The sequence below is a fragment of the Lynx canadensis genome, chromosome E1 (genome assembly GCF_007474595.2).
Source record: "Lynx canadensis isolate LIC74 chromosome E1, mLynCan4.pri.v2, whole genome shotgun sequence".
Classification (NCBI taxonomy): domain Eukaryota; kingdom Metazoa; phylum Chordata; class Mammalia; order Carnivora; family Felidae; genus Lynx; species Lynx canadensis.
In genome coordinates, this window is record NC_044316.2 from 30,282,921 (window position 1) to 30,309,897 (window position 26,977).

Genomic DNA, 26,977 nt, shown 5'->3' on the forward strand with positions numbered 1-26,977 from the left:
TTTATGTCACGTTGTATTTATTGGTATTCAATCTGTTTTCTTCCCAGAGAGAAAACATACAGTCTGAGGTATCCCATTTTAATAAATCCTTTACTTCTGGCTTTACATCCTAAATGTCTATGACCCCTAATCAGGGTTCAGTGCCATCACACACAGTGGTTAAAATTTTTCCCTGAGATCATTAAGGCTATGCCTTGAGCCACAGAATATCTTGCTCTACCAAAATTCAGGAGAAAACAGGAAACTGGACATCTTTTAGCAGTAGAACAGGCAGACATCTTAGGTAGAATTCCTGAGAAAAAAGTTGTAGAGTCATCCAATCCACTAATTAATATTTCCCTGGTTGTGAACTCTTATCCCTTCAGAATCTCCAAACATTCTAGAAGGGAAATTCATTTTATTGCATATAAAGACACTTTATCACAGCTGTGCGCACAGTATTTTGACTTTTGCAAACCACCAGAGAGCCATCATGATGCCTCAGTTTCTGATAAAATGCAGAGCTAGTGAGGTATGGTCAGCCTCTCTCCAGTGGCATGTGGGAAGGAGAATCCCAGACATAGATGATGAGAAAACATGGCTATCACATTAAGTGTGTAATCAGGCCTGCCATGTGTTTCAACATGGTTTGAAATCAAAACAGCTCAGGATCTTCTACAAGTACAAATGGTGGAAAGACTTACTGGATCATCACCTCAGACCCCAGCCAAATCAACACACCAAAGCATCAGGCAAATGGACATCAGCACGTGTCTCCCAGTCTGATGCACCAAGAGTCCAGTCTGAAGGGGATGGCATCCCAGCAGCCCCTCCTGGGTTGCAAGAAGTCACATTCTGGGAAGGAGCCAGCTTGCCAGGATTGGTTGCCCTTGCATTTGTTGTTCCTCCACCCACCCATCCCCCTAAAATGGCACAATGGAATGATTGTGTTCCCTATTGAGGACTTCCCTTTTTAAAAATAAACAAGCAAAAGTTTCCCTAATCTGACCCACATTCAAAAGTGGAAGAAGGCAGCCAGTCCCGGGGTGGGGAGAGTGGGAAAGGAAGCCAGGCATCAGGCAAACACACTTGGGGACGATGTGTGGGACAGTGTGCAGGCCTCCGAAGATAGAATAGTGAAAGAAAAGCTGAGCATCAGTGGGCTGTGGCACTTGCAGAGACATCGTTCCATGGACACACCATTCGTTCCCTTTCTTAGGTTTTCTTGAGGTAATTCTGACAGGCTTTTGCCATGTCCTTCAAGAAGTTAGGAACGCCATTCTGCAAAGCAAAGAACACTTGTCACTTCTGTGTCTTCACAGACATTACTCCTGATTCTTTGGGATGTGGCAAAGGTAAACAAAGATGCCTTGAGAATAATAAATATGACAGTAGGCCCCTGTCCAATTTCAACAGAATGTTGCTACAGATAATGACAGAAGACCCAAGGCACAGGCGAGACTAGACAGCAGGGGACACTGTTGTATGCCTTGGCTTTCACTAGTAAAAAGCTAAGATGTTTCTGAGACACCATTTTTTGGAGAGAAAAAAACATAGGAAATGGGATTGGGTTGGGTTGTGGGATTCTTCCACAGAAATCAGAGAAAGGACTTCTTTTACAGAATTAGAAAATGGTGAGGCTGTGGGGGCAAAGGGTTAGGCTATTTTATTATTTAGTAAGTGCCGAACTTCGTACAAGATTTTCCCCAGACACTGCTTTATTTACTACTACTCTACAGGGTCGGTAGTATCCATCTCCATTTTTAAAAGGGAAGAAATTGATGGCTTCCCTAGATTACACAGAAGCAGGACCAGGATTCAAAATCACATGTATTTGACTCAAAGCCTGTGCGCTTTTCACTCTCCAGGGAATGTGCTGAGCCCTCCCACCAGGAAGTAGGTCTCCAAAGCAGACTGAATGATTCTCATCAAGCCAGGCCCCTAGGCAGTCTGCAGTGATCCAGTACCACAGCAGTTCCCTCTCCTTACAGGGAAACAAAACACAACACAACATCAGTAACAAAACTGGGGGCTTCCACGCTTGGACACATCTGGTTGTCTCTGGAGCCAGGTTAGCCTTCCAGACTCCTCCATAAGCAGGGCAGGGTCTAAAGGCCCCATTTTCTCTATAATGAGCAGGCTATTGTCAGGAGGATCCAGACAGTGATCCCAGCAGGGTGTTGCCGGCAGGGAGGGTCTGACATTCCAGCTAAGGATTCTTTGTCTTTTGTCCCAGCCTCCACATCCTGGGTGTTGGCAACCTCAGTCCTAACTGTAGTCACTCAACCAAGCTGCTTCATAAAAGAGCCTCATTAGGCCTGAGATAGGATGTCTCTTCAGCCTGACAGCTCCTTGGACTAAGTCAACATTTGTCAAAGACACTTCCCCCTCCTGCCTCCTGGGATCTCACCTTGGCGACCCAGTTAATGAGCCAGGACGGAATCTGGCCACCCGGGTTATCGACGTAATACATGAAAACTAGAGGAGAAAGAAAAGACAATTCAGGAGGAGGAAAAATGTTACAAAGACAAAAACAAACCCTGCCAACCTTCCCCTTTTAGATTCAGAAAGAGGGGAGGGAGCACAGGATTCAGGAGGACTTCTCTTCCCTGTCTCCCAGAATATTTGTATGTAAACATTTTTAAGTCACAGTCACAGGCACATTTTGCTGCTACTCATTAAATGCCTGGCAATGTTCTATACACCTGGATATAGTATCTCATTTAATTACTTCTCTCTTTATTACCTTCATGGTACAATTGGGTCGGTAAGAACAAACCCGAGCTTATAAATGATAACATGGAGGCTCAGAAAAGTTAGGTGGCATGTCCAAGGTGACATCTGAAAAGCGTCAGAACTAAGCTTCAGATTTTGCCTCACATGCAAAGCCACACTTGTTCCAGTACTGTAGGCGGCTGCGTATGCCTACTCTGCTCACAGCTTTTCTGCACGTGGGCTGGAACTCCAGAGAGGCAAGTCCTGAGTCTCTGGGTTTCTGCTGGGCAGGAGCTGCGTCCTCAGAGACAGTGCTGCCAGCCTTCTTGCCCACCCTCAGGCCCAATGTATGTATCCCGAGGACCAATCTAAAGTGAGAGTTTCTAAACCTTCTGGCTCTAATTTCATCCGGACAGTGCAAGAGTCAGTAAAGAATGGGCTGAGTCAGATCTAAATGTCCCCCATGCACTCAAGTTTCTGGGGGAGAATGGAGTCTGTCTCCAGGTGTTGTCTTCTACACATGCCCATCCTCTGAACTCGGGGAATAAGCACCATGAATTTTACGTGCCTCACAATCAGCATGGCCTTGATACAGGTGGCCCTGGTCAGTGCACCAACATGTACCCCGGCCTTACCTTTGCTTCCCTTCTTGCCATCACTCTCGATTGCGAGGCTCTGCTTGTACCGATTTACCCGGATCACACCAGGCCTCTCGGCAAACTGCGGCACGGAAGTGCTCTGGGCCAGGACCACATGGATCTTCCGCCCTTCCACGTCCAGCTCTTGCCGCTGCCGGATGTAGATGTACTGTACTGCCAGTCAAGGCATGATATCAATGCCAGCCTTACAGATGGGCAGAAGGAAACCCCACAAGCCAGAGGCAAAGGGAGAGGACTCTGTTCCTCTCACCTGGCATTTGTTCCCTTATACTGTTACTTCACTTCCTTGCCCTGTCTCTCTACCTGCACTGTAAGATTGTGTCCCATACTGTCTGATGTTCTCATCTGACAGCATGCCTTACCTACCTGTGAATGAGTCCTTGATGCTTTTAATTATATAGAGAAACCCCTCCTCCTTTCTCTAAGAAGGCACTGTGAGGTATCAGAGGATTGATCACTCATCAGTGGTGTGATTCTGCATTAGTTACTCCCTGTTTCTGAGGCTAAGTTTCCCTCTGTAGGGAAAGGGGGTTACACTGCTCAGCAGGCATGCTTGGTGGGGGCACTGGAGAAACCAGGGCAGAACAGGCACCCCATAAACTTTGTCCTTCCCTCCTCCAAAGCTCTAGTTGCTGACTTCTATGCACAGAGGATGGCCAAGCAATGTTACTTACACCTGCTGGTCATAGGAAGAAACCTAAGCACCTGAATGTTTAGTAGGTAGATGTCCTCTCTGGGTCAACATTGATTCACCAAAAATAACAAAGCCATTTCATCTCAATAAACACTTGTAGAACACTCACTATGTCTATGGCACTATTCTAGAGAAGATAATTTAATCCTAAGAAGCAGTGAGAGTTACCATTTATTCAGACATTACTATGTGCTTTACATGTAGCACCAGTTTTGATCCTGAAATGGTCCCTGTGAGTTCGGTGTAAGTATCCCCATCCTACTGATGATAAAATTGAGGCTCAGAAAAGTAAAGAAACTTGCCAAAGACCCATACCTCAACTGGAACCTGAATGGAAGCCCAGATCTGGCCCCCAAACCTTGTTAGACTTTCATAGCTAGACAGGCCTCAATAGAATTTTAGGTTTTGCACTAGAAAGAATTCAAAGACTAAACAATTTAAAAAAAAAAATCACCCTAAGTATAACACAATTATACTTACTATAACAGCAACAACCATAGCCCCATGCCACCTCAGAGTCTCTGCGGCACCCACAGTGGTCCCAGCCCTCACTCAGACAGCCTGCAGGATGGGCTGTTGCCCCCGCTCTCTGTGGACTGACGAGTAAAGTTCTTAAATGTCTTGGGGGAGAAATGAATTTGCTTTGACTCTGGCTTTCCTCCCCCAGGCCTCTTTCCTCACAGCCAAGATTGTCCTACTCTCTCCCAAAACTTGCTCAGCTCATGTGACAGATATTGCCTGACACTCCATTGAGGAAAAATCAGCTGATCTATTAAGACTTGGCAAAGGTCTTCAAAGGGTTGGGAGGTTGCTGGACCTTCCATAGAGCCTATGAACAGAGAACCACCAGGTCACTGAGGTCCAGAGAAGCGAAGGGACTTTTCCAAAATCACACAACAAATCAGGGAATAAGCTCACATTCAGTCTGGGATCTCTGGCTCAAAATGAATGTTCTTTTCCACTGTGCTATTCTCTGTTCTCAAAAATTTAACCCTTAGTGGAGAGACATATGTGCATATGAAAAACTCACTGTGGGACTGTGGGGCCTGGAAAGCCAATTAAATAGAACTTCAAGTAGCCCCAAGTGTCCACTCCTAAGACCTACCCAGCAGTGTCACAGTGAGGTCAGAGAGATGGACTCATGCCCTGGTCAAGGTCACCATCTCTGGAAAGAGCTGCACCTGGGTCCAGAACCTGCCTCTGCCACCCACTAGTTGTGTAAACCACAGCAAAGTTCTGACTTCTCTTTGCATCAGTTCCCTTGACTACAACATGAGGATGATGGAACTCACTTTGCACAGTTGTTGGTAGGATCAGAGGTAACCACATAAAACCTAAGAAGTAATCCACGATCTGTTGAAATATGTACCATGTGTGTACCAACTACCTAGCAGTATGCGGGCAAGAAATAAACCCTTAAGGGGCGCCTGGGTGGCTCAGTCGGCTAAGCGTCCGACCTCAGCTCAGGTCACGATCTCGCAGTTTGTGGGTTCGAGCCCCGCGTCGGGCTCTGTGCTGACAGCTCAGAGCCTGGAGCCTGTTTCGGATTCTGTGTCTCCCTCTCTCTCTGACCCTCCCCCGTTCATGCTCTATCTCTCTCTGTCTCAAAAATAAACAAACGTTAAAAAAAAAAAAAAAAAGGCAATAAACCCCTAAGGATTTTATAATCTGGTTGGAGCCAAGGTAAACACTTAGACGCAAACACACACACACACACACAATTTCTATAAAACACACCCGCATGCTCCTTCTCTTTCTTGTGAATAATTATTTAAGAACATACAAACTTGTATAATGTCAGAGCTAGAAATTCGGTGGCTCTCCAAACTTTTTTTAATCCACAAAACCCTTTGCTGAAAGGATCTTCTATGGAAATTCAGTGTGTAAAACACTTGACTGCTGTGATTGAAGAGGACAGTGAAGGAGTGGAAACCTCACCCCTCAGTCATCCTGCCCCCACCCTGCCTGTCCTTGAAATTCCATCCCCCATAGGAGGCTTGTCCTGAGAGGGCCTCCTAGAACCTTGTAGTGTTAGCTAAAACTCCCCACATTCCATTCAACTGCTTTAATGATAAATGAGGAAACTGGGGAAAAAACATATCCCCAGTACCCAGAGCCAGCAGTCAAGGAGGGATCGCTGTGGGGTCACTCAAACTGGAGAGGAGATGGGGAGAGCTGGAAAAGTGAGGGTGTGTGTTGCAGTCCCCACTCTGTATGTATGCCTTTGTCACTTTACCTCCCTGGGTGCTCACTTCCACCTCTAGATTGAGGGAATTTGTAAACACTAGAAGAACTTCTCTCCAGGTCCCCATTTCTGGAGCCAACAAATTCAAGCCTTAGAAAACTTTTTAGGAAAGTCTGAGCTGCCCTCCAGTGACCACAATCATAGACGCTCCACATGGTCAGGCCCAGAAATCACACTCTGAGGTCTCCAAAAGCCACACAAGAAGCAACAGCTTCAGCAGATGTTTCTGCAAGAATCAAAGGACAACACTGTCCACATTGCCATGGGCATGACACCACTGGGCAATAGCCAAGGGGCACAGAAACACTTAGGAAGTCAAGTAGTGATGTGCCTTGAGAAAGGATACATCTCGGTTGGACATGGGAAAAGGGTACTTCACTTCCCAGTAGACCACGGTTTCTCCATTGCATTCCTTTTCATAGAGTTCTAAGGAGAACAAAAGAAGTTAATGTATCTGGAAGCTTTCTGGGCTTCATTTAACAAGAAGCCTAGGTATGATTATCTCTGAGGGTAATGATAAACCACTAACTCATAAGGCACAGAATTCTAGGAGAAATAAGATTCATTAATGCTAAAAGCTTGTTGCCCAAGAGCAGAGTCTGGTAGACATTAAAACACAGTAAAAATAAAATAACCAAACGTGTCCATTGTATAGCACAAGCAAGATTCTCAAATACAATGCAATGGAACAAAATCAGGCATCCAAAAATAAACGTTCAGGTTTTAAAATCAGGGCAACCAGCAGATGTCACTAGAGTACCAGTAGTTTTGTTTTTGATTTCTCTCTCTAGATTTCTTGACCTATTACAGCTAGCCCTGAACTGAGTCACCCAGTCTAGTGCCTTCAACTGGGAAATGAAGGTTCTAGCCAGGGCAGTGTCCTTCCTAAACAGCTAGGAAGTGGCATAGCTGTGGCTAACCCTAAGTGTCTTGCTTCTCTCCTCTGTTTCTTTACACACTACCATGACTGCAATGACCAGATTCCCTTAATATTTTATCGTTCTATAGTGTGCAAATAGCAGCTAACTTGGCTGGAGAGAGCAAAAGCATTCAATGGCATGTACACCCTCTGACCCCAAGCTGTGCAGTATGCCTTCATACTAAGCATTTATTTAAAGAAGGAGGCAAGCCAAGGCTGCTGAAGTAACCATGACAGACCCTTAAGGAGATGCTGATGGGGGAAAAGTATTCTTTAATTCAGCTTTGGTAGGAAAATCTATTAGAAGACCATGGATTAAAGAGCTTGCCCATTGGTGCCACAAGAGACTAAAGACAGCCCTTGAGAGGAAGGGAAGAAGTAGACATCTGTGACCTTTGCATACTCAGCATCACCTCCCCCTTCTTGAACCAGTGATCTCCATTCTCCTTCACCCTTCCCCTCCTTGACTATGCGGTTTAAGCAGGACTGACTCAGCATTAATTTCAGGGCTGGGAAAATGAGCAAGATGTGGCCACAGTGATTCATTCAGGGATGGTGCATCTGGCCAGGGTCTTACCTTGTGGTTTAGTAAAGGCCCCCAGGGAGCTCACAGAATATCTAGAAGGACCAGAGCTGGGCTTAGAACCTCAGGATTGTTCCAGAGAAGCCAAACTACTGCTGCTACCGGACTAGACACCATAGTGTGAATGGCTGATGCCAAGTACCAAACATCAGAGGCTCTGCAACTGTTTCTCCCAGTGTCAGACACCTTAGCCCTGACCATCACCAGAAAATTGATTTTGCATGCTGCAGTTCTCTCTCACATTGAAGCTGCATGTGTGTCTTACTGGCAACATCTATATTACATCCCTGAGGAGACTGGGACAGACAACATCTGGCTTCTCCCTTGAATGGACAAGTATCACAGTTCTTCCTAGATAGAAAGGGTACTGGAAAACACTAGGAGACCACAACCATGACAAACATCCACAGGAGGCCATGAGAGCAAATTCTGGGGCTCTGGCTGCTGTGAGCAGGAAAGTGGAATGCTCCTTCCTGTTCCTGTGGGGTTATTATTTATATGGTTAGACTATAAGCCTGGATCTTCTGGTGGCCATCTTTGCCATGACATAAGAATCTGCCTGAGAATTAGGTCAACTCAGAAGAAAACTGAGTCGAGATGGAGAAGTTATTTAAGCATTAGATGCAGCTGTCCTAGAAGTCAGATACCCCTGGACTTTTCAATACCATGAAACCAATAAACTCTTTTCCATTTCTTACACTGGCATTTGTTAACTTTTTGTTGCTTGCAACCAAAAGTCCTGACTATAGCAAAGGTCTTTCAGAGTTTACATGCACCTTGGCTAGTTCTGCAGTTCTCTTCCACTGTGACTGATTTGGCAGAGGCCACTCCCACCTTTAAGTGACAGGAGGAACCCCTATTTAATGCCTTTCACAGGTGGCATTCTCCTTCAGGGCATCACCCTTCCCCTCCTCCTTGACTTTCAGGGCAAAATCTAAGAACTGGAGCCTTGGAGCTCTGGACCTTCCTCCTGCCTTAGCTCTACATTCTGCTACCCCAATAACATAATAAAACCAAACTGCTCACAGTTTCTGAACATACCATGCTGTTTCATGCCTTCCTCCCTTAATTCATGCTGTTCCCTGGGCCTCAGATGGCCTCAAGCCCCCCATCCCCTCACCTTCTCACCCTCTCACCTATATGCATTCTTCTTGTTGATAAAACTTTGATTCAACTTCCAAAACAAAGCTTGGACACCACCTCCTCCAAGAAGCTGCCTATGACTACCTAGATATGTGAGATGATGTTGAACTTACAGTGAGAACAAAGGAGCCTCCAGAGCAAACTGGAGAGTAGCAGCTAAGGGAATGCAAGGAATCACAAAGGAATCACGTTTCAGCCCAACACTTAAGACTTTCATGCCAAAATTAAAAATAAAACATAACATAGTAGAAATTGAACCTGTTGCTTTCTACTAGCTGGAATAAGTAACAATAGATTCTACTTTCTAGATTTTTTTTTCTTAATAATAGATGTTATTCACCTTTAACATATTGGTCCCACTGTTTTCTGTAGTCTAAGTCCATGTAGACATCTGCGAGTAAAGCCGGAGGGCAGTCGTCCAGAACACCAAAGACTTTATACTCATAAAGTCCCGTCTGCTGTAAAAACAGAACAGGCAAAACAATCTATTGATTTCCAAATAGACAGCCGGATGACACAGCATATGAAAAGCAGATGTTCATACAACACCAATTATTGAGTACCTCCTCTGTGGTCTTGGTAACACAATAATGAAAAAGCAGATGAGGCCCCTGCTCTAGTGGATCATACATTTATTGTAGACATTGGTGGTGGTGGTGGCGGTGGCTATAAATGCTATCTAGGTAATTTGAATAGTATATAAGGAAAGTTATGTCATCAGTGGTGCCTGTTTTGGGGGCAAGGGGTGTCCTACGTAATCAAGTAATCAGGAAAGACCTCTATGTGGGATAACCTTTATCAGAACATCTTATTCTAAATATTAGAAGGAACCAGCCATGGGAAGATAAGGAAAACCCATTCCTGGTATAGGGAAGACCTTCACGTTTATGAACCTTCATGCTCAAAAAACAGGAAGTCATAAGATCCAGAGAACTGTGGATTGGGGAGGTGGTAGGAGCTGAGGTCAGAGAGACAGTGGTGTCCAGACTCCACAGGGCTTTGTAAACCAGGGTGATGGGATAAAGATTTTGTTCTAATTACTAAGGAAAACCAATGAGTGACTTTAAACAGAGGAACACTAAATAAAAAGATGATCCTTGATGCTTGGTAGCAAATAGATCATAAGGGAGCAAGGAGATGGTTTGAAGACCAGTGCAATGGTCCAGATAAGAGATGATGGTGATTTTAACAAGGAGGTGACAACAGTGATTGAGAGAAGTCAGTGATTTAGGGTTATATTTAGAAGTAATGTTAGCAAGAAGTCCTGACAGATTGCCTGTGGAGAAGAGTAAGTAAAGAATTACTTAGAATCTCTGCTTGAACAACTAGGTAAATGAGAGAACATTTGGGAAGAGGTGATATGTGAGCTATGGGGATATCAAGAATTCTACTTTTGAGTTTAAGATGCTTATTAAACATCCAAGTGGGAGTGTCATATAGGCAGCTAATGCTCAGGGGACAGGTTACTATTTTAGATATCCATGGGGCATAATGAAACCTAACACATTGTTTTTATCAATGCCAAGAAAGAATTTGTCAACAACTTCCTTTTTATGTAAAGAACTTGTGTATAAAACATCAGCTTCAAATCACATTAGTCCTCTTTTTAAAAAAAAAAAAAGAGAGAGAGACCATTTCTAGATTCCAAAGGATGAGAGTTCCCCCCCCCCCCCCCACCTCCGGCCTTTTTTTTTTCCTTCATGCGAGACCATATCCTCCTCTGTGAGGGTTGGCCATGTTATGCATTTCACTTTCCCTACAATGGCAACTAACAATTCCTGACCCTCCCCTTGCCTAAAGGCTTTACTGTTAAGATTAAACCAAAGGCTTTTAGATTAAGTTCCATGCAAAAGCAAACAAAACAAAAATGATGCTTTTAGAATGACATGTTCTTCCATGTGCTAAAGCAATGTTATTGGCTAATCGAACATGTGAAGTCAAGAGGTAAACATGGTGAAGCTTTCTAGAGATCTTGAGGCTACAAGGGCTTCCTGGCTCAGGGGGCATAACCCAGGGCAAAACATATCCTAGTTTAAGAATCTCATCTATCTGTTAAATTAACTGGTAAGAAATGGAAGATGCAATTGAAATGGAATTCATAAAGTTCTTCCAGCTCTAAAAGTATGTGACTTTATACCAAAGGTTTCCAACCAGCAAATGACAAACTAGCAGATCTAAACACCTCACATGCTGTGAGCACAGCACGCGAGGTATTTAGATCTGCTAGTTTGTATACCCCAAAAGACAAACATCAGGAGAAACACCTCCTTCTCCTTCCTGTGCCCTCCTCTCACACAGATGGGAAAATAGTGAGGGTTTATACATACTCATACATTTATTAATCATCTCTGGAAGAGAGACAGTTCCCTGTTCAGGAATGCTGGGGCCCCATTTTCTGTACATACTGAGCAAAAAGGATAATTATACATTGAGATAATGATCTCAGCTTACATGAGTTAACTTTGGTTATCTGGATAAATTAAGACAAACTGTTTCCTTACACTGGTTCCCTTCCCCTTCTGAATTTAGTTACTGTCCTTAGTGACCTCAGTCCTATACATATCACAGAAAAGAAAAACAGAAAGCCCTCTTAGAAAGAGAAAAATAAAACGATGTGATTTACAGAAGAACGAACTATTGTTACAACTTCCTTTAAACACTCCCTTCGTGGCAGAACTGAGAAATGCCAGGACTCCAGAGGAACAAAAAGCTTGGTAACACTTCCCTCGTCTATCAATAAAATGTTCTTTTCAAGTAACAAACAGCCCACCAAAATTCTTGGATCAAGGCACCTTTTCACCTATTATTTCTTTCTGACAAGGATCTCTGCAAACATACACACGATTTTACTTTCCTTTAAAAAATAAAGTGAATTTTTTATAACTGTAGAAATAATATTCATTATAGGAAAATTGGAAAATGCAAGAAACTGAATAAGGAAAATATAAATGACATGTAACCCCATAATCCACAAAGATCTATTGGTAATATTTGACATATTTCTTTTAAGTACATAAATACTTCTATATGTTACAAAATCGGAATAATATGGTTTAAACAACTTGTATTCTCTTTGGAGAGATCAGACCTAATTTAATTATTCTCATTCAGTCCTTCGTTTCTAATATTTTTACAAATGTAAATATTGCTGGAATAATTATTATTTCAAATGGACCAACTTGGTCCATAATTCTAATTTTTTTCATTCTTCCTTAGAGATAGATTTTAGTAAAGGTTCTATATGTTTTTTTATAAGTTGAAGGTTCTTCATGCTTTTTGTAAAGCTTTAAGAATTTATACCAATGTATACTCTTGCCAATAGCACAGGAACATCTCATCAGGATTGGGTACCATTGTTTGTGCAAATAGTTAGATAGGAAAGGGAATAAAGCTTGGCTTGATTTGGGCAAAGTTTTTATTACTGATGTGTAAGATCTCCTTAAAATTAGACATATAAACTTTCTTCATTATGTGTAAGATTCAGTAGATGATTCAATAAATGATTCCAAATAAGTTTACTCAAGAGATTCTTGGTTTTCCTGAAGCTCCTCCAGAAAATCATTTATAAGAATGTCTCCATTTATTTATCATGCTGTAAAACTTGGTGTATATTTTTCTAATTTTCCATGTATGAATAAAATTGAAAAAAAATTATTCGGTGGTAGAGAATCAGTAAATACCTTGTGTAGAATACAGTGACCAGAAGAAACAGAAGATTTACCGTAGCACAGAGTGCCTTCTTTCTGCTAAAAGAACCTCTGTGGCAATGTACACAACTAATGACTTTGCCAGTCTCCTACAGTGGTTTGACTATGGCTATTTGGAGCTACAGCAGCTATTTTGTAATGAAGAGGTACCAAACATGAGGAGGAAGACTAAAAAGACTCATTGTTTTACTGGCATCATTGATCAGCTAAACCAGTGCCATCAACTACTGACCCCTGCTCTACTTGTTAAATGAGAAAAATAAACCCCTCTTTGAGTCACTGTTTGTACAGTTTCCTGTTACTTGCAGCTAAAAGCAATTTTAATTGATAAAAATGATCCTTTCCAACAATGAATTTTACAGGAGTCCTGTGATTTGCGGGAACAGTGAAGGTTAAGAAACTCCCCTCTCCTTTGTGTTCCAGAAAAGAGCTTGTTGCAAAGAACCATCATTCCCCATAGGACTTAGATAAGACTCCCAGATGCTGCCCTTGTTTACCTGTGACAAGGCCAGACACAGGCGCTCTGAATTCCCTTGCATTGCCTCATAAATGATTAGCTGAACTGCTTGTCCCCACTGATCCGATCAGAACAAAATGCTTGTGAACCAGACTGGTTAAGTTTCTCTCATTCTTCCCCTAAATGTTGGCCCACCCTCAGGCTGAGCCAGCATACAGCCCCTCCTGAGAACAGATTAGCCTCAGGGCAAAATATTCTCTGATCTACTATCCAGGCATGCCACCTTTTATCTCACTTCCTCACACTGGTTTCTCACCTTGTTTACTCATCTCTATAAAAGAAAAACTCTTTTTGCCTCATTCTTGAGACATTCACAGATCTTATGGTCAAAGCGTTCTCCCTATTACAATAATCTCTCTCCCCACTTTGCAATAATCCTTTTGGATAAAAGTCTCTCCTTGTGAGTCCAGGTTTGTTTTTACTTGGCAGTATTACTCTAAAGTAGAAAAGCAGACGGCCAAAATAGTGCTGATAAGACTTAGATGCATTTACAAGGAAAAACTATTATGTATAAATCCATTAAAACAGTACAGAAGTACATAAGCATTGCTACAATGCATTGTCAGGGAAGAGAGGGAAGAGATCATGGCCAGTGTTAATCAACATTAAGTATATTTAATTTTGCATATCTGAAACTCCACACACTGTTATAGAAAGTGCCACCTCCTTCCACTAGGTCAGAAAAAAGTATAATTACAAAAAATTAACATAAATTTTATTATAAAATTACAAACTTGCTAGGACCTACTGTGTCCTTGGCCCTGGGAAGAAATCGGGCATACACATATTCTTGGCTTTTGAGCTTGGAACATACTTCCTCCTGGTGATGTCAGTAGTCATGCAATAGCCATGCATTCTGTATTTGAAGTTTTCTGGTCACTTGACCTGCTATAAATTATTTTACTAATACTAGTAATTGTTCGGTTTTCAGTTTTATATTCATTACCTCATGTAATCTTTAACAGAGCTCTGTGATAGAGATGGGGATGTTAGTGTTATCTCCATCTTTATGTAAAGAAATTATCTCAGACAGGCTAAATTACTTGCTTGAGTCCCACAGCTAGTACTTGGGACAGCCAGAAAGAAGGTGACATAGGCCCTTCTACTTCCTTCAGTGTCTCCTGTTTAGCCCTACTGTCTGCACATTTCCTTCAAACCATTGTTCCAAACCACAATCTAATGATTAAGATAAAGAAGACCCATCACATAGCATCTTAGAGCCAGAAGGGGCCTTAGACCTTTATGTAAAAGAGGTCAGTGACTTGCCAAGGGTCCCACTGATGAAGCTGTTGGTTGCAAAGCCTGGACGGGAACCTGTTCCTTCTGGTCCCCAAGCCAGTGCTCTTGCTCCTTCCCTGGACCACCCAGAATGGACCGCCCACTGAGATGCTCCCCTGAGGCCTTAAGCCTGGTGTGTTTGTCTAACAGGCCTCCAAGCAGCCAGAGGAATATTTTTTAGATGCCTCTTCTGTAGAGATTCAGATCCAGAGCAGGAGAAAGGCAGGAATGGGAAAGGATGAATAATAGAACTTTCAACGGACTAGTGCTTTGCTATCTTTACGTGTATTATTCCAGGGTCATCTCAAAAACCAGAAAATACCCCATGGTGGTTACCGCATGGGCTCAGAGTCACAACCCAGTAGGGTCAAAGCTCTTCTACCCACTAGCCTTGCTTTCCTCAGCTGCAAAGTGGGTCTAATGAATTTGTACTTAAGGGGATGATTATGAGGATTGTGAGCTAATCCATCTAAAATTCTTACCATTGTGCCTCACACATAAGTACTTAGCAGATATTAGATGTCATTGTCATTCATAAGGTGGGTACAATGATTCCCTTTTCCGTATTAAATAACTGAGGATTCAGAACTGTAACATAATGCACATTTTTTAGAGAAACTAACATCTATGGAGTATGAAGCCAGGCACTGTGCTTGGTGATTAATATATAAAATAATCCTGTGAGGTAAGCATATTGTTATCTCCACTTTATAAATGAAGAAATGGTGGAGGTGTGGGGACAGGGTTTGGCGATTTGCTACTGATCTCACTAATCAGTAATTTTTAAGATACTCTGTTATTCTGGGGCACTTGTCTAGACATCAGATTGTTATATTTCTTAGTGCTGATTCAAATGCATAAAAGAACTGGACATTTTATTTTCAACTGCATTTATAAGGTTAACATATTTTAAGAAACACTACTGCCAACAGCACACTTATTTGTCCTGAGCAGGATAAATTCTGTAAGAGCTCATGTGTTTACATATGAGAAATGCCAAAATGTCACAATGTTTGCATTTGACATTTGCAGCTCCCTCAGAGGACTAATCTGTTAGACCTCCTTTACCTCTCCCCCACCTGATCCAGAAAGGTGTCACCCCATCTCTGTAAATTATGATGTTCATCTGCATTGACCTCACTGACTGTGACACAGTCTTGATAAATCACATTTGTCTAATCCTGAAAATGCACCTCTGAGTGTGTGCTGAATTTTCTTAACCTCTCAAAGAAGAGCTCATTCCCATTCCTCAGGAGGGGACAAGATCTCAACTTTGACTGTGGAAGCTGACCAACTCCAGCCACTCTGTGGCAAGTAAACAGGCTCTGAAGTTACGAAAAGTAAGCATTTTTCACCAAAGAGCATCAATTCTTTTTTTTTTTTTTAATTTTTTTTTCAACGTTTTTATTTATTTTTGGGACAGAGAGAGACAGAGCATGAACGGGCGAGGGGCAGAGAGAGAGGGAGACACAGAATCGGAAACAGGCTCCAGGCTCTGAGCCATCAGCCCAGAGCCCGACGCGGGGCTCGAACTCACAGACCGCGAGATCGTGACCTGGCTGAAGTCGGACGCTCAACCGACTGCGCCACCCAGGCGCCCCCAAAGAGCATCAATTCTAATGACAGGAATCAAGCTATAGCTGCCACTTGGAAGGGTGTATCAAGATAAAAAAAAAAGGCAGTTGTGGGGCGCCTGGGTGGCTCAGTCAGTTAAGCGTCCGACTTCGGCTCAGGTCATGATCTCACAGTTTGTGGGTTCAAGCCCCACATTGGGCTCTGTGCTGACAGCTCAGAGCCTGTATCCTGCTTCAGCTTCTGTGTCTCCTACTCTCTCTGCTCCTCCCCCACTCATGCTTTGTCTCTCTCTCTCCCCTTGAAAAACAAATAAAAACATTTAAAAAAAAAAAAAGGCAGTTGAGTAAATCTGGTTTAATATTTTAGATCTCTCTACGAAAACATGGCAGGTTTAATCCCTAAGGATTGCACGTAGCTAGGTAAGATAATAATGATGGCTAACATTCACTGAGTGCTTACTGAATACCGGACACTGGACTGATGTCGGATTATCTCACTTAATCCACACAATGATAATATGAAGTGTGGCTCATTGGGAAACCCATTTTTCAGACAAGGAAACTGAGGCTAAAGGAGTTCGGAGAAATTTCTGGAAAAGGCAAGTCTACAGAGACAGGAAGCAGATTGGTGGCTGTCTGGACTGGGAATGATAACAACCACAAGAAGTGTCTTTTGGGGATATCACAAATGTTCTAAAATTAGACTGTGATGAAGGCTGCATAACTCCATAAATTTACAAAAATTCATTGAACTGTACACTTAAACTGAGTAAATTTTATGGTATACAAATGATACCTCATTAGAGCTGTAAAAAAAAAAAAAAAAAAGTCTGTGAAACTCACCTAAAGTCACTCAAATAATGACCGTAGAACCTGGCCTTGCAGCCAGTGATCGGACAGCTGAGGTCATGGTCTGTGATACTGCCTCTGGATTGTCACTGACCTCTCCAAACATACCATTGGATAAATAAGAAAGCTGTTGAAGTGCATATAGTTATAGCGAGGATGACCGTATTATTTATCATTCCAACCAGCATACTTTTGAGAGTGAAAGGGATGTGGTAAAAATATCATCAGGACAACAGGTATAAACCAGGCCTCTGGGGAGTATATTGGGTAGGACGTATACACTTAGCTATGGCTCACAACAAAAACCATTTAATTTACTGTGTGTTTCAAAATGTATCTTCTCATTGGATCCCCATACAAATTTGGCAGAACAGGAATTATTTCCACTTTACAGATGAGGAAACTGAGAACCCAGCTAGAGTCTCAGGCTCATAAATCCTAAAATGACAGAGCAATCAGGCATCAGAAACATATTTTAGCCAGGTGATGCCAAATCTGTCCTGTTGGTTATTTTTGAACCGTCCACAAGCTAAGGATTGTTTCTGCATTTCTAGGTGGTTATATAAGCACCTACATAATATCTTCCATTTTGCCTCTTGGCCCACAAAGCCTCCAATATTTACTCGCTGGCCCTTTAGAGGAAAAGTCTGGTGATCCCTGCTCGAGACCATTGCTACCACCACTTCCAAAACATACAACTCCGGAAAACTCTGAACTGCCAATGAGTCGTACTGCAATTACACATGTAAGAGAGGAAACTTTGTGTCGTAGTCATATTTACGTTTTATTTTGAATCACATGGGTGTTTACTGTGCAGGCTCAGACCACCCTTCAAAGTAAATCTGCCCATCTTGAGCACGCCATGTGGGACAAATACAAATACAAAAAAAAAAAAAAAAAAACTTAAATATACCCTATTTATTTTTTTTAATTAACTTATTTTTAATTTACATCCAAGTTAGTTAGCAAAATCTATCCTATTTAAATTCAGAAAAGAAAAAGAAAATCTTGACCTATAGAGGAACATAGACGCAGGTTACACCAGACATCTTGTCAGAAACCATCCATGTAAAACGAGAGTGGAATAAAATATATAGTGTATTAAAAGAGAAAATCCACCAACCTAGAATGCTATATCCAGTGAAACTGTCCTTCAAAAGTGAAGGAGAGGGGCTCCTGAGTGGCTCAGTCAGTTAAGCGACATACTCTTGATTTCAGCTCAGGTCATGATCTCTTGGTTCGTGAGATTGAGCCCCACGTTGGGCTCTGTGCTGACAATGCTCTGATTCTCTCTCTCCCTCTGTCTCTGCCCCTCCCCTGCTCACCCTTGTTCTCTCTCAAAATAAATAAGTGAAGGAGAAATAAAAAGTTTTTCAAACAAATAAAAACTGCAGGAATTCAGCAGCAGCAGACCTACTCTGGAAGAAATGTTAAAAGATGTTCCAAGAGAGAAAAAAAAAGATAAAGTCAGAAACTCAGATCTATATAACATATAAAGTGCTTGTTTTATTGTCTTAAAGCTTCTTGAAGGTATGGACTTTGTCTTATTCATCAGGTATCACCGGGATTTAGCATATGCCGGGCACACAATAGGTCCTAAAGACTGCTTAAACGAGCACATGAACAAATATTTTGGAGTTTTCATTCACCCAAAGGTAGCTATGAAGAGGTATCTATCCTAAACTAAATGGCAAAATAAGGTGGTTAAGTCTATCTCTAAGTTTTTCTGGGTCTTTTTTTTTTTTTTTTTTAATTTTTTAGTGTTTATTTACTTTTGACAGAGAGGGAGAGAGAGAGAGCTGGGAAGGGACAGAGAGAGAGACAAGATCCAAAGCAGGCTCTGCCGTGAGAGCAGAGAGCCCAATGTGGGGCTCAAACTCACAAACTGTGAGATCATAACCTGAGCCAAAGCCAGACACTTAACTGATTGAGCCACCCAGGCACCCCATCTAAGCTTTTCTGGGTCGTAAAAACACATTAAAGGGGCACCTCTTGATTTTACCTCTCAGGTCATTATCCCAGGGTCATGAGATCAAGCCCAGCGTGGGTCTCTGCACTGAGTATGCAGCCTGCTTAGGATTCTGTCTCTGTCTCCCGCTCTGCCTCTCTCCCTGGCTCATTCATATTTTCTCTCTCTCTCTATCTCTCCCTCTCTCCCCCACTAAAAAACGAAACACATTAAAAGTCCCAGACTAAAATTCAAAGGTTCGTATTTGCATGGATGCTCCCTTACATGAATACATTCATTTACATAATTTCCCTGATGGATAAAATAGCCTCACAAAATTATGTCCAGGGACTGTGAGCTTGCGAAGTAACAAACTATTCCCACTGAAGGGCCCCCTAGAATTCTCCTTCCACCCATAGGTGGTGACTCTGATGTCAACAGCAGGTTGGAAGACCCAGCAAGAACCATATTGCACTTGACACTGCTCCAATTCAGCCCCTGCTTCAATTGGTATGGTATTGCGTCCAAGGATCCAGAATGTCCGAATCTTTGCTGACAAGTCACTTCTGCTCTCAGAGTCCCGAAGGCCCAATGAAAATCAGAGTTTTGCTTTATTAATAGTCACCTCCTGTGATCCCCATGGAGGAATTTGGTGAAAGACAGGGTGAGGGTATGAAGCCTGGCTTATAGCAAGACAGGAGTGGGAGGTCCTACTCAGCCCTCTCCTCTCAGTCCCCTCAACTTAAACCTTGGGACCAGCATTCTCACACAGTCTCACACCACATGCTCATCAGGAGAGAGAGGTGAGGAGGGGAAGACCTGAGGCTCTGATATATCCATCCAGCTGCTTGCTCAGGAATATGGAAAAAGGGAAAGACAGAGACACACACAGAGGGAGAGAGAGCGAGCATGAGCAAGAGAGCACAAGAGCTGGCCTCAGTCTGTGGCAGGTAGAAGAATGCCACACATGGGTGCTCCTCATTCAGACATGGTGGCCCTGCCCACTAGTAAAATGTGGCTCCATAAGTGTCCCAGGTCCAATAATCATTAGGTCACTCATGCCGGTAGCTACTCCTCCCTTAGCAGAGAGGTAAAAGGGTGAGAGAAGGGGGCAGAACAGTCCTGTAATCTGGAAGTGAAGACACTCCTGACGATTATGATCTCACCTGTGGGGTGCTAGTGGAAACTTCTCAGCCATTGAAGTAAACCTGTTCTTGTGGGAGTTAAATCTGTGCTTCCCACCTAAAGGCCAAACTTTCCCTTAGCCCAGCCTGGCTAAACACCATTTTCCTAGGAATGCCAGGCTTTTTGTATCTTAGTAGGTACACAGCATAGAAAAGAACAGTCCCTGGAAAAGAGCTGTCAGCTCCTGAGCAAACTTCTTGATTAGAAGGCCCATTAAAAGACAAAGGCACACTGCAGGCAATCCCTTCTCACAGTGCCAGACATTCAGATTTAAAAATGTTAAGAAGTCAAGCCATTAACCCCATCAGCTCAGACCACTACTTACTGGTCTAAATTGAGGGTGCAAAGCTCTGCCTGCTGATTTCACACTCTCTGTAAGCATGTCACAGTGTCAACTGGCATGATGATGTGGCCCAGAGCTCCAAGGAGACCTGACTGCAGATCACTGGGAACGCTTTTGTAAGTGACCTGTGGCCCTTCTCTACCAGGGAGACTTCTTGGCACAGCTCAGAAGTCAACATTCACTCCCCCAGGTGGCCACTAACTTAAAAATCAGGAGAGTGAGTCTTCAAATGGTGTTGCTTTTGTCTTAAGATATTCTTCTTTCTCCCTCTTACCTTTCAGTTTCCACTGCTTCTCTAGGACTCTCCACCCCCCCCAGCACCATTCTAGATGGTCCCCATACATTGGTGGTACTCAGGGTATAGTCCCTGGACTGGTAGCTTCAGCATCACTTGGCAACTGGTTAGAAATAAAACACAAAAAGAAGAAAAAAAAGAAATACCATTGTGCCACATACCATTTCATTTGATGACTGTTGAGAGGTCAGTAATTCTGAAAGGTAAATATTATCCTTGTTTTGAAAATGAGGAAGCTGGGATTTCAAAATGAAAAGATAACTGAATAACATCACCCAGCTAGTAAGTGGGGCCTGGCCCCTGGCTACTCTCCAACCATAGATTCACCCCAGTCCTGTATCCTTTTGGCTCTTCCTGGAAAACAAGGCAAGCTTAGCCTGACTCAGGGACTTAGCACTCAGTGTTCCCCCTACTACAGTGATTTAAAACCCAGCAAGTCCATTTGAATCTCCTGGGAAGTTTTAACATTGAAAAGAAAAACAACCACCAGCTTATTATGAAGCATTTCAAACACACACAAAAGTAGAGACAACAGAATGATCAACCCCTGTAACGAAAGGGGAGTTTTTCAAAGGACTACCCAGGCCACACCCCAGATCAATTAATTCCAGGATTCTAGAGTAGGGCTTGGTCATGTCTTAATAGCTCCCAGGGTGATCCTAATGTGCTTGCACTTTGAAAAACACTCTCTGGTACATTTCTCCTCCAGATATTTGCATGATGCAATCTCTCGCTTCATTTCTGTCCCCACTCAAATGTTACCTCGGCAGAAGGGTTCTCCAGATTCCCTCATCTAAAACACATCACATCATCCCTGGCCACCACTGTGATACCATCTCTCTATCCCTTTACCCCACTTTACTGTCTTCATAGCATTTTTCACCCAATGTATCATTACATGCTATGGGTTTATTCTCATCAGTGAATGTAGTTCATTGTTCAAGAACTCATTCATTGGAACAGTGGCACATCTTCCCATTCATTGTTTATCCCCAGTGACTGTGAGGGCAATAGCACATGGGAGGCACTTTGATGAATCTTCTCTGAATGAAAAAAAATGAATGACAGTGGGCAGAATGGAGATTTTAACCCAGGATTGTCTGCCTCTAAAACCCATGTTCTTCCCATGATACCATGTGGCAGTTCGGGGCTAGTTTTGCTTATCCTCCAGAAAGAGAAAGTAATTCTTGCCTTGAAGCAAGCTGTATATTTGGTGCTAAGCTTATCAAAGTAGGCTGGTTCATGTCTAGTTACTAGTAATTAGGTCCTGTGTGGCTCACTTAACAAATGGGTATTATTTCCATCTGTAAAATAGGAAAATAGGCCTGTCCCTACCTATCGTCCAGATTTGTTTACAGGGATAAAGGAAACTTACACGTGACAGCATTTTGTAAATTAAATCACTATGTAATGGTAAGTTATTGACATTACAACCTGGGAGGAAAAAAGAGAAGAGAGGAAGGAAACAAAAGGCAAAGGAAGTAGAAAAAAGAAGTGAATGAAAAAGATGATGGCATTGAACAGAATGGTTTCAAAGAAACTTTCAAAGTCAAAAACCTGTGATTTAATAGAAAAAGAGAAAATGAAAAAGTATCAAAATACTGTATATCAAAAGTGACCATCTATGGGGCGCCTGGGTGGCTCAGTCAATTAAGCTTCCAACTTCGACTCAGGGCATGATCTCGTGGTTTGTGAGTTCAAGCCCCGCGTCGGGCTCTGTGCTGACAGCTACTCAGAGCCTGGAGCCTGTCTTCAGATTCTGTGTCTCCCTCTCTCTCTGTCCCTCCCCTGCTTGTGCACTCTGGCTCTCTCTCTCTCTCTCAAAAATAAATAAAAAACATAAACAGAAAAAGCTACAACCTTTTTTTTAATTTAATATAATTTATTTTTTACACCAGATAACTAAAATGCCCCTACACTTCAGTCTTTTCAAAACATGCAATAATAGATCATCGTCACAGTTCATGGTGGATTAACATAAATGTCTATACATGATCCAGATACATAGTAGGTTGTTCCCAAGGGAACAGTCAACCTGGTGGAATGGATAAAAGCCACTGCAAAATCTGTTTGCACTGAGAAGGGTGGCTGCCCAATTCTTCCTATCATAAAAATTCCTAGTGTTACCTGCTTTTCCCTAACCCACCCCATGAGGCCACTAATATGCTTTATATGCAAGTCATGTTGGACTGGCTTTATCATGATGGAGATATTCATCTATTAAATATGCTTTTTAGCCAAATCATGGTAAATACTTTGATAGAGGAGGTCCCCTTTGCATGGGTACTATGTGTAACCTTACTGCTGCAAAATTCGAGCAATCCAAGAAGACTTACCAGATCACCTATCTCAGTATCCTTTATATGGGTCTTGAAAGATGCCAAGAAAAATTAGACTAACAAGAAAATGGGGAAAGAGAGGGGAGAATCAGAGCACTCATCTCAATAGAGTGGAAATCTTTAGATGGTTATTAAGAAACAGGATGAATGAAGTAAATGTTGATGGGGTTGAGGCAAAAGTAGCACTACCTAAAGTTAGATGGACCAGTCGTACCCCCTGTTGGCCCTTCAACATTAAAGGGCTCCAAACAAGTCCACTCTGTTTACCCCAGTTGTTGGAATTTAAAAAGCCAGAAAGCAAAGACTGAAATACCTAACCTCACCTGGACTCACCTATAGCAATAGTCAAGTAGATTAATCAAGATGAAGACTAACAGAAGGACCAAGGTCTTCTGGTCTGAGCCCCCAGTTGGGGACCTGAGGACCCAAGGCCATATACACTCATGTGTGTAAAATGGTTTGGGTTGGTGGAAGAAAAGACACATAATGGTAACATGCAGGGTGGATTAAACACCACTGGCCCACAAGACAGAAAAGGGCTTTGGGGCAGATAGGTGCAGGTCTATGCAGAATATGGGACAAGTGAATTCACTTTTGATAAGGTATGGTATTCGGATGGAAAGATTTACTAACTGGAAATTAGAGGGAATTCTCTTCCGGGAAGAAGGCAAAACATGGAGTCAAACTGGAAAGAAAATGAGGCTTTAGCAAAGTGGGCCAGGCAGCAAATAATGCTGGAAAATGCTAGAACCCAGGAAGGGTTCTAGGAAAGGGCTTATACCCTAACTCAGTAGGGCCTCCTGTCATTTTAATACAGATGGAGAACAAAGTGGCCATGGAGCAATGGCCCTCTGTCCTAGCTGCTGAGGCTCAGGGCACACCTACTGGAATCCCATGCCCTTTAAACTTAAAGAAGTTACTTGGGAACACCTGTAATTTACATCAGTGTACCATGACTGCCCTTTTCCCTCAACAGGTTGAAATAAGACATACGGTATTGTTAGTAGGGATAGGAACTATTCTGAATACCACTCATGTCCTCCCCACAGGAGGGAGGCAGGCCCTGCGATGTAACAATACACAATGGAAACAAGACACAATAGAAAGCCAGGCACTGTCTCAGCTCACAAGCACAAAAGCAAGAAAGCACAGGCTCACTGGAGTAAAGGGTAGAGTGCTCTGGGCTGGCTGGAGGACAAGGGGTGTGCAGATGAGTCATGGGAGATAAAGCTGGAAATGTAAGTTGGGACCAAACTAGTTCACTCATCTCAATAGAGTGGAAATCTTTAGATGGTATTAACAAACAGGAAGTATGAGGGGCGTCTGGGTGGCTCAGGTCATGATTACACAATCCTGAATTCGAGCCCCTAGTCAAGCTCTGTGCTAACAGCCCAGAGCCTAGAGCCTGTTTAGGATTCTGTGTCTCCTTCTCTCTCTGCCCCTCCCCACTCGGTCTCTCTCTCTCTCTCTCTCTCTCTGTCTCAAAAATAAACAAACATTGGGGCACCTGCATGGCTCAGTCAGTTAAGTGGATGACTTTGACTCAGGTCATGATCTCGCAGTCAGTGAGTTCAAGTCCCGTGTCAGGCTCTGTACTGACAGCTCAGAGCCTAGAGCCTGGAGCCTGCTTGGGATTCTGTGTGTGGGTGTCTCTCTCTCTGCCCTTCCCCATTCATACTCTGTCTCTGTCTCTCTCTCTCTCAAAAGTACACATTAAAAAAAATTTTTTAATAATAAAATAAATAAACATTAAAAAATAAAAAGAAACAGGATAAAATAAAAAGCCTTAATGCAATTCAATACAGTCAACAACTTGACAGGATAACTTATAATTTTTGACTTTACAAATGCACAAGAGCAACGTGCATTCAGTAGAAACAGTACTTTGAATTTTGAATTGTTATCTTTCCCTGGGCTAGTGATACGTGACATAGTACCTTCTGATGCTGGGCAGGGGCAGTGAACCACTACACTTACAACTATTCTGCACCCCATACAATCATCCTGTTTTCACTTTCAGTACACTCTTCAAAAAATTACATGATATTCAACACTTTAGTATAAAATAGGCCTTGTGTTAGATGATTTTGCCCAACAATAGGCTAATGACAGCATTCTGAGCACAGTTAAGATCAGCTAGGCTAACTGTGATGCTCAGTAGGTGAGGTGTATTAAATGCATTTTCAGCTTATGATATTTTCAGCTTATGATGGGTTTATCAGGATGTAAACCCATCATAAGTTGAGAAAGATCTGTATAGTCTACCCAGCAGCATTTGACTTCTCTCAGAGAGGCAATGCCTGCTCATGGCACAGGTCTGGAAGTAGACAGGTGAGTTCTGATCCCAGTTCAGACCTTGAGCAATCACCTTAACCTTTGCACACATTCATTTCCATATAGGTAAAAAGGTGATAATTACAGTGCCTTACATTAAGACTCACATGAGGATTCAGTAAGTCAATACCTGTGAAGCACTTAAACAGTGCCTGGAACATAAGACAGCATGCAGTGTGTGAGCTATTATAATAGTATTAATTCTGGAATCAACAGTGCCACTGAAAGGGGAGTGGTAAGACCACAGCCTCTCCTTCAGGTGCCTGATCAGGCTGTAATGTGTAGGATGGAAGGGATCAGAGAGGAAGGAGGAAGGCCAGAAGTCTTCTGCAACTCTAGGTGAAAGGTACCATCCAAAGTGCCAACCACAAAGGAATGAAAAGGGAAAGGAAGGGGGCCAGATATCAGGCTTGCCTGAGCAGCTGAATTGACAAAACTTGGCAAATGCCTGGATATGGCTGGTAAGGAAAATGGAATGGTCAGAAGAATAAAAGATTTTGTCTGAAAACATGTCCACTTTGGCACCAAGGCACCTAATGAAATTACACTCAAATTAATTCCACCTGCGCTGGACTGTGAGCTTCTTGTTCATTTTGTCACACCCCGTGGCCCTGCTACACACACGTTCAGAGTGCCTCCCTACTCTATACTACTCTGGTTCTCTGCCAGTAAACCTTGATTTCACTTCACTTGCCTAAAAGTGATTTATTATCCCTTGTGCCTTCAGCTACTATCACTCACTGTAACTGATGAAAGGTCTCAGGTACAACGCAATCGTTCCACCTGGAAAAGCTACCTGATTCCAAAGGCCTCCGGGAGTGCCTGGAGAATTGCTTAATAACCAACTCTATTCCTCCTACCCTTTAAGTTAATCTTCTCCCTAAAGCTTCAGACTAAATTTTTTAAGTGCCCCTTACAAGAAAGGGGCAGCTGCCGAAATGAAATGACTAAAATGACTGAGATGATATTAGCTCCCTTCTCAGCCACACTGCTCTGCACACACACTATCACCCTGCACATCCAGTCAGTTTCTGAAAAGTCTGGTCTCCTTTCCACCTGTATGCAAACCCTAAGGTTCCCTCCACCCCACCAACATACACACATCAGTGGCACCCACCCGGGAGGAGGATCCACGTCCCTTGCAGCCAAGTGCATGGGGCTCAGACTCTGCAGTCCTGCATTTTAACCCTATCATTAGCTTCCAACAAACCACTCCCGTCCTGGGCCTCAGACTTAGGCTGAATTCGGATGACCTCCCAACTGCAGGGGCAAAGTCAGTTGCCAGCACTGCCCCTGCGCTCGCTCCTCCCTGCTCCGCGTGACCAACTCCGGCCCTGACTTCCTAGGCCGCTGCCCCGCGCTTCCCCTGGGGAGGCTGGCCCCGACAAGCGACTGCCTGGGATCCTCCAGCTGGCCGGCCGCTACCTGGTCCAGCAGCCCGTAGATGCTGAAGCCCAGGGTCTCCACCAGCAGCTCCCAGTTGGCCCCTGCCGGCGCGCGCTGCTGGATCTCCGCGCAGGCCTCCCGGAACTGCTCCTCGGAGAAGCCGCCGGCCGCACCACACTCCATCTTTTGGCAGCCCCAGCTTCTCCGCCTCCCGGGCGAAGCCGCGGACCCGCCGGGTGTGCGCTCTGGGGCGGGCCGAGAGGGTGGTCCAGCGTGATTGGCAGG

At 43.2% G+C, this 26,977-nt stretch overlaps 1 protein-coding gene across 1 annotated transcript; it reads right to left on the minus strand.

Annotated features, from left to right (window-relative positions):
* LOC115501313 (phosphatidylcholine transfer protein) lies at positions 1-26,977 on the minus strand. The gene is made up of 6 exons (XM_030296329.1): positions 26,732-26,977; positions 9,278-9,395; positions 6,639-6,718; positions 3,330-3,501; positions 2,390-2,457; positions 1-1,260 (listed from the first exon to the last, which is right to left on the minus strand). The coding sequence occupies exons 1-6, from the start codon at positions 26,873-26,875 to the stop codon at positions 1,195-1,197; spliced, it is 648 nt and encodes a 215-aa protein (XP_030152189.1). The 5' UTR covers positions 26,876-26,977; the 3' UTR covers positions 1-1,194.

Excerpts from the sequence above, each read along its gene's own strand:
- LOC115501313 (XM_030296329.1), bottom strand. The coding sequence starts at position 26,875 with ATGGAGTGTGGTGCGGCCGGCGGCTTCTCCGAGGAGCAGTTCCGGGAG. Across the intron at positions 3,502-6,638 it reads TTCCCATGTCCAACCGAGAT|TACATCTACATCCGGCAGCG; the intron begins GTATCCTTTCTC and ends CTGGCAGTACAG. Across the intron at positions 1,261-2,389 it reads TCATTAACTGGGTCGCCAAG|AATGGCGTTCCTAACTTCTT; the intron begins GTGAGATCCCAG and ends TTTGCTTTGCAG.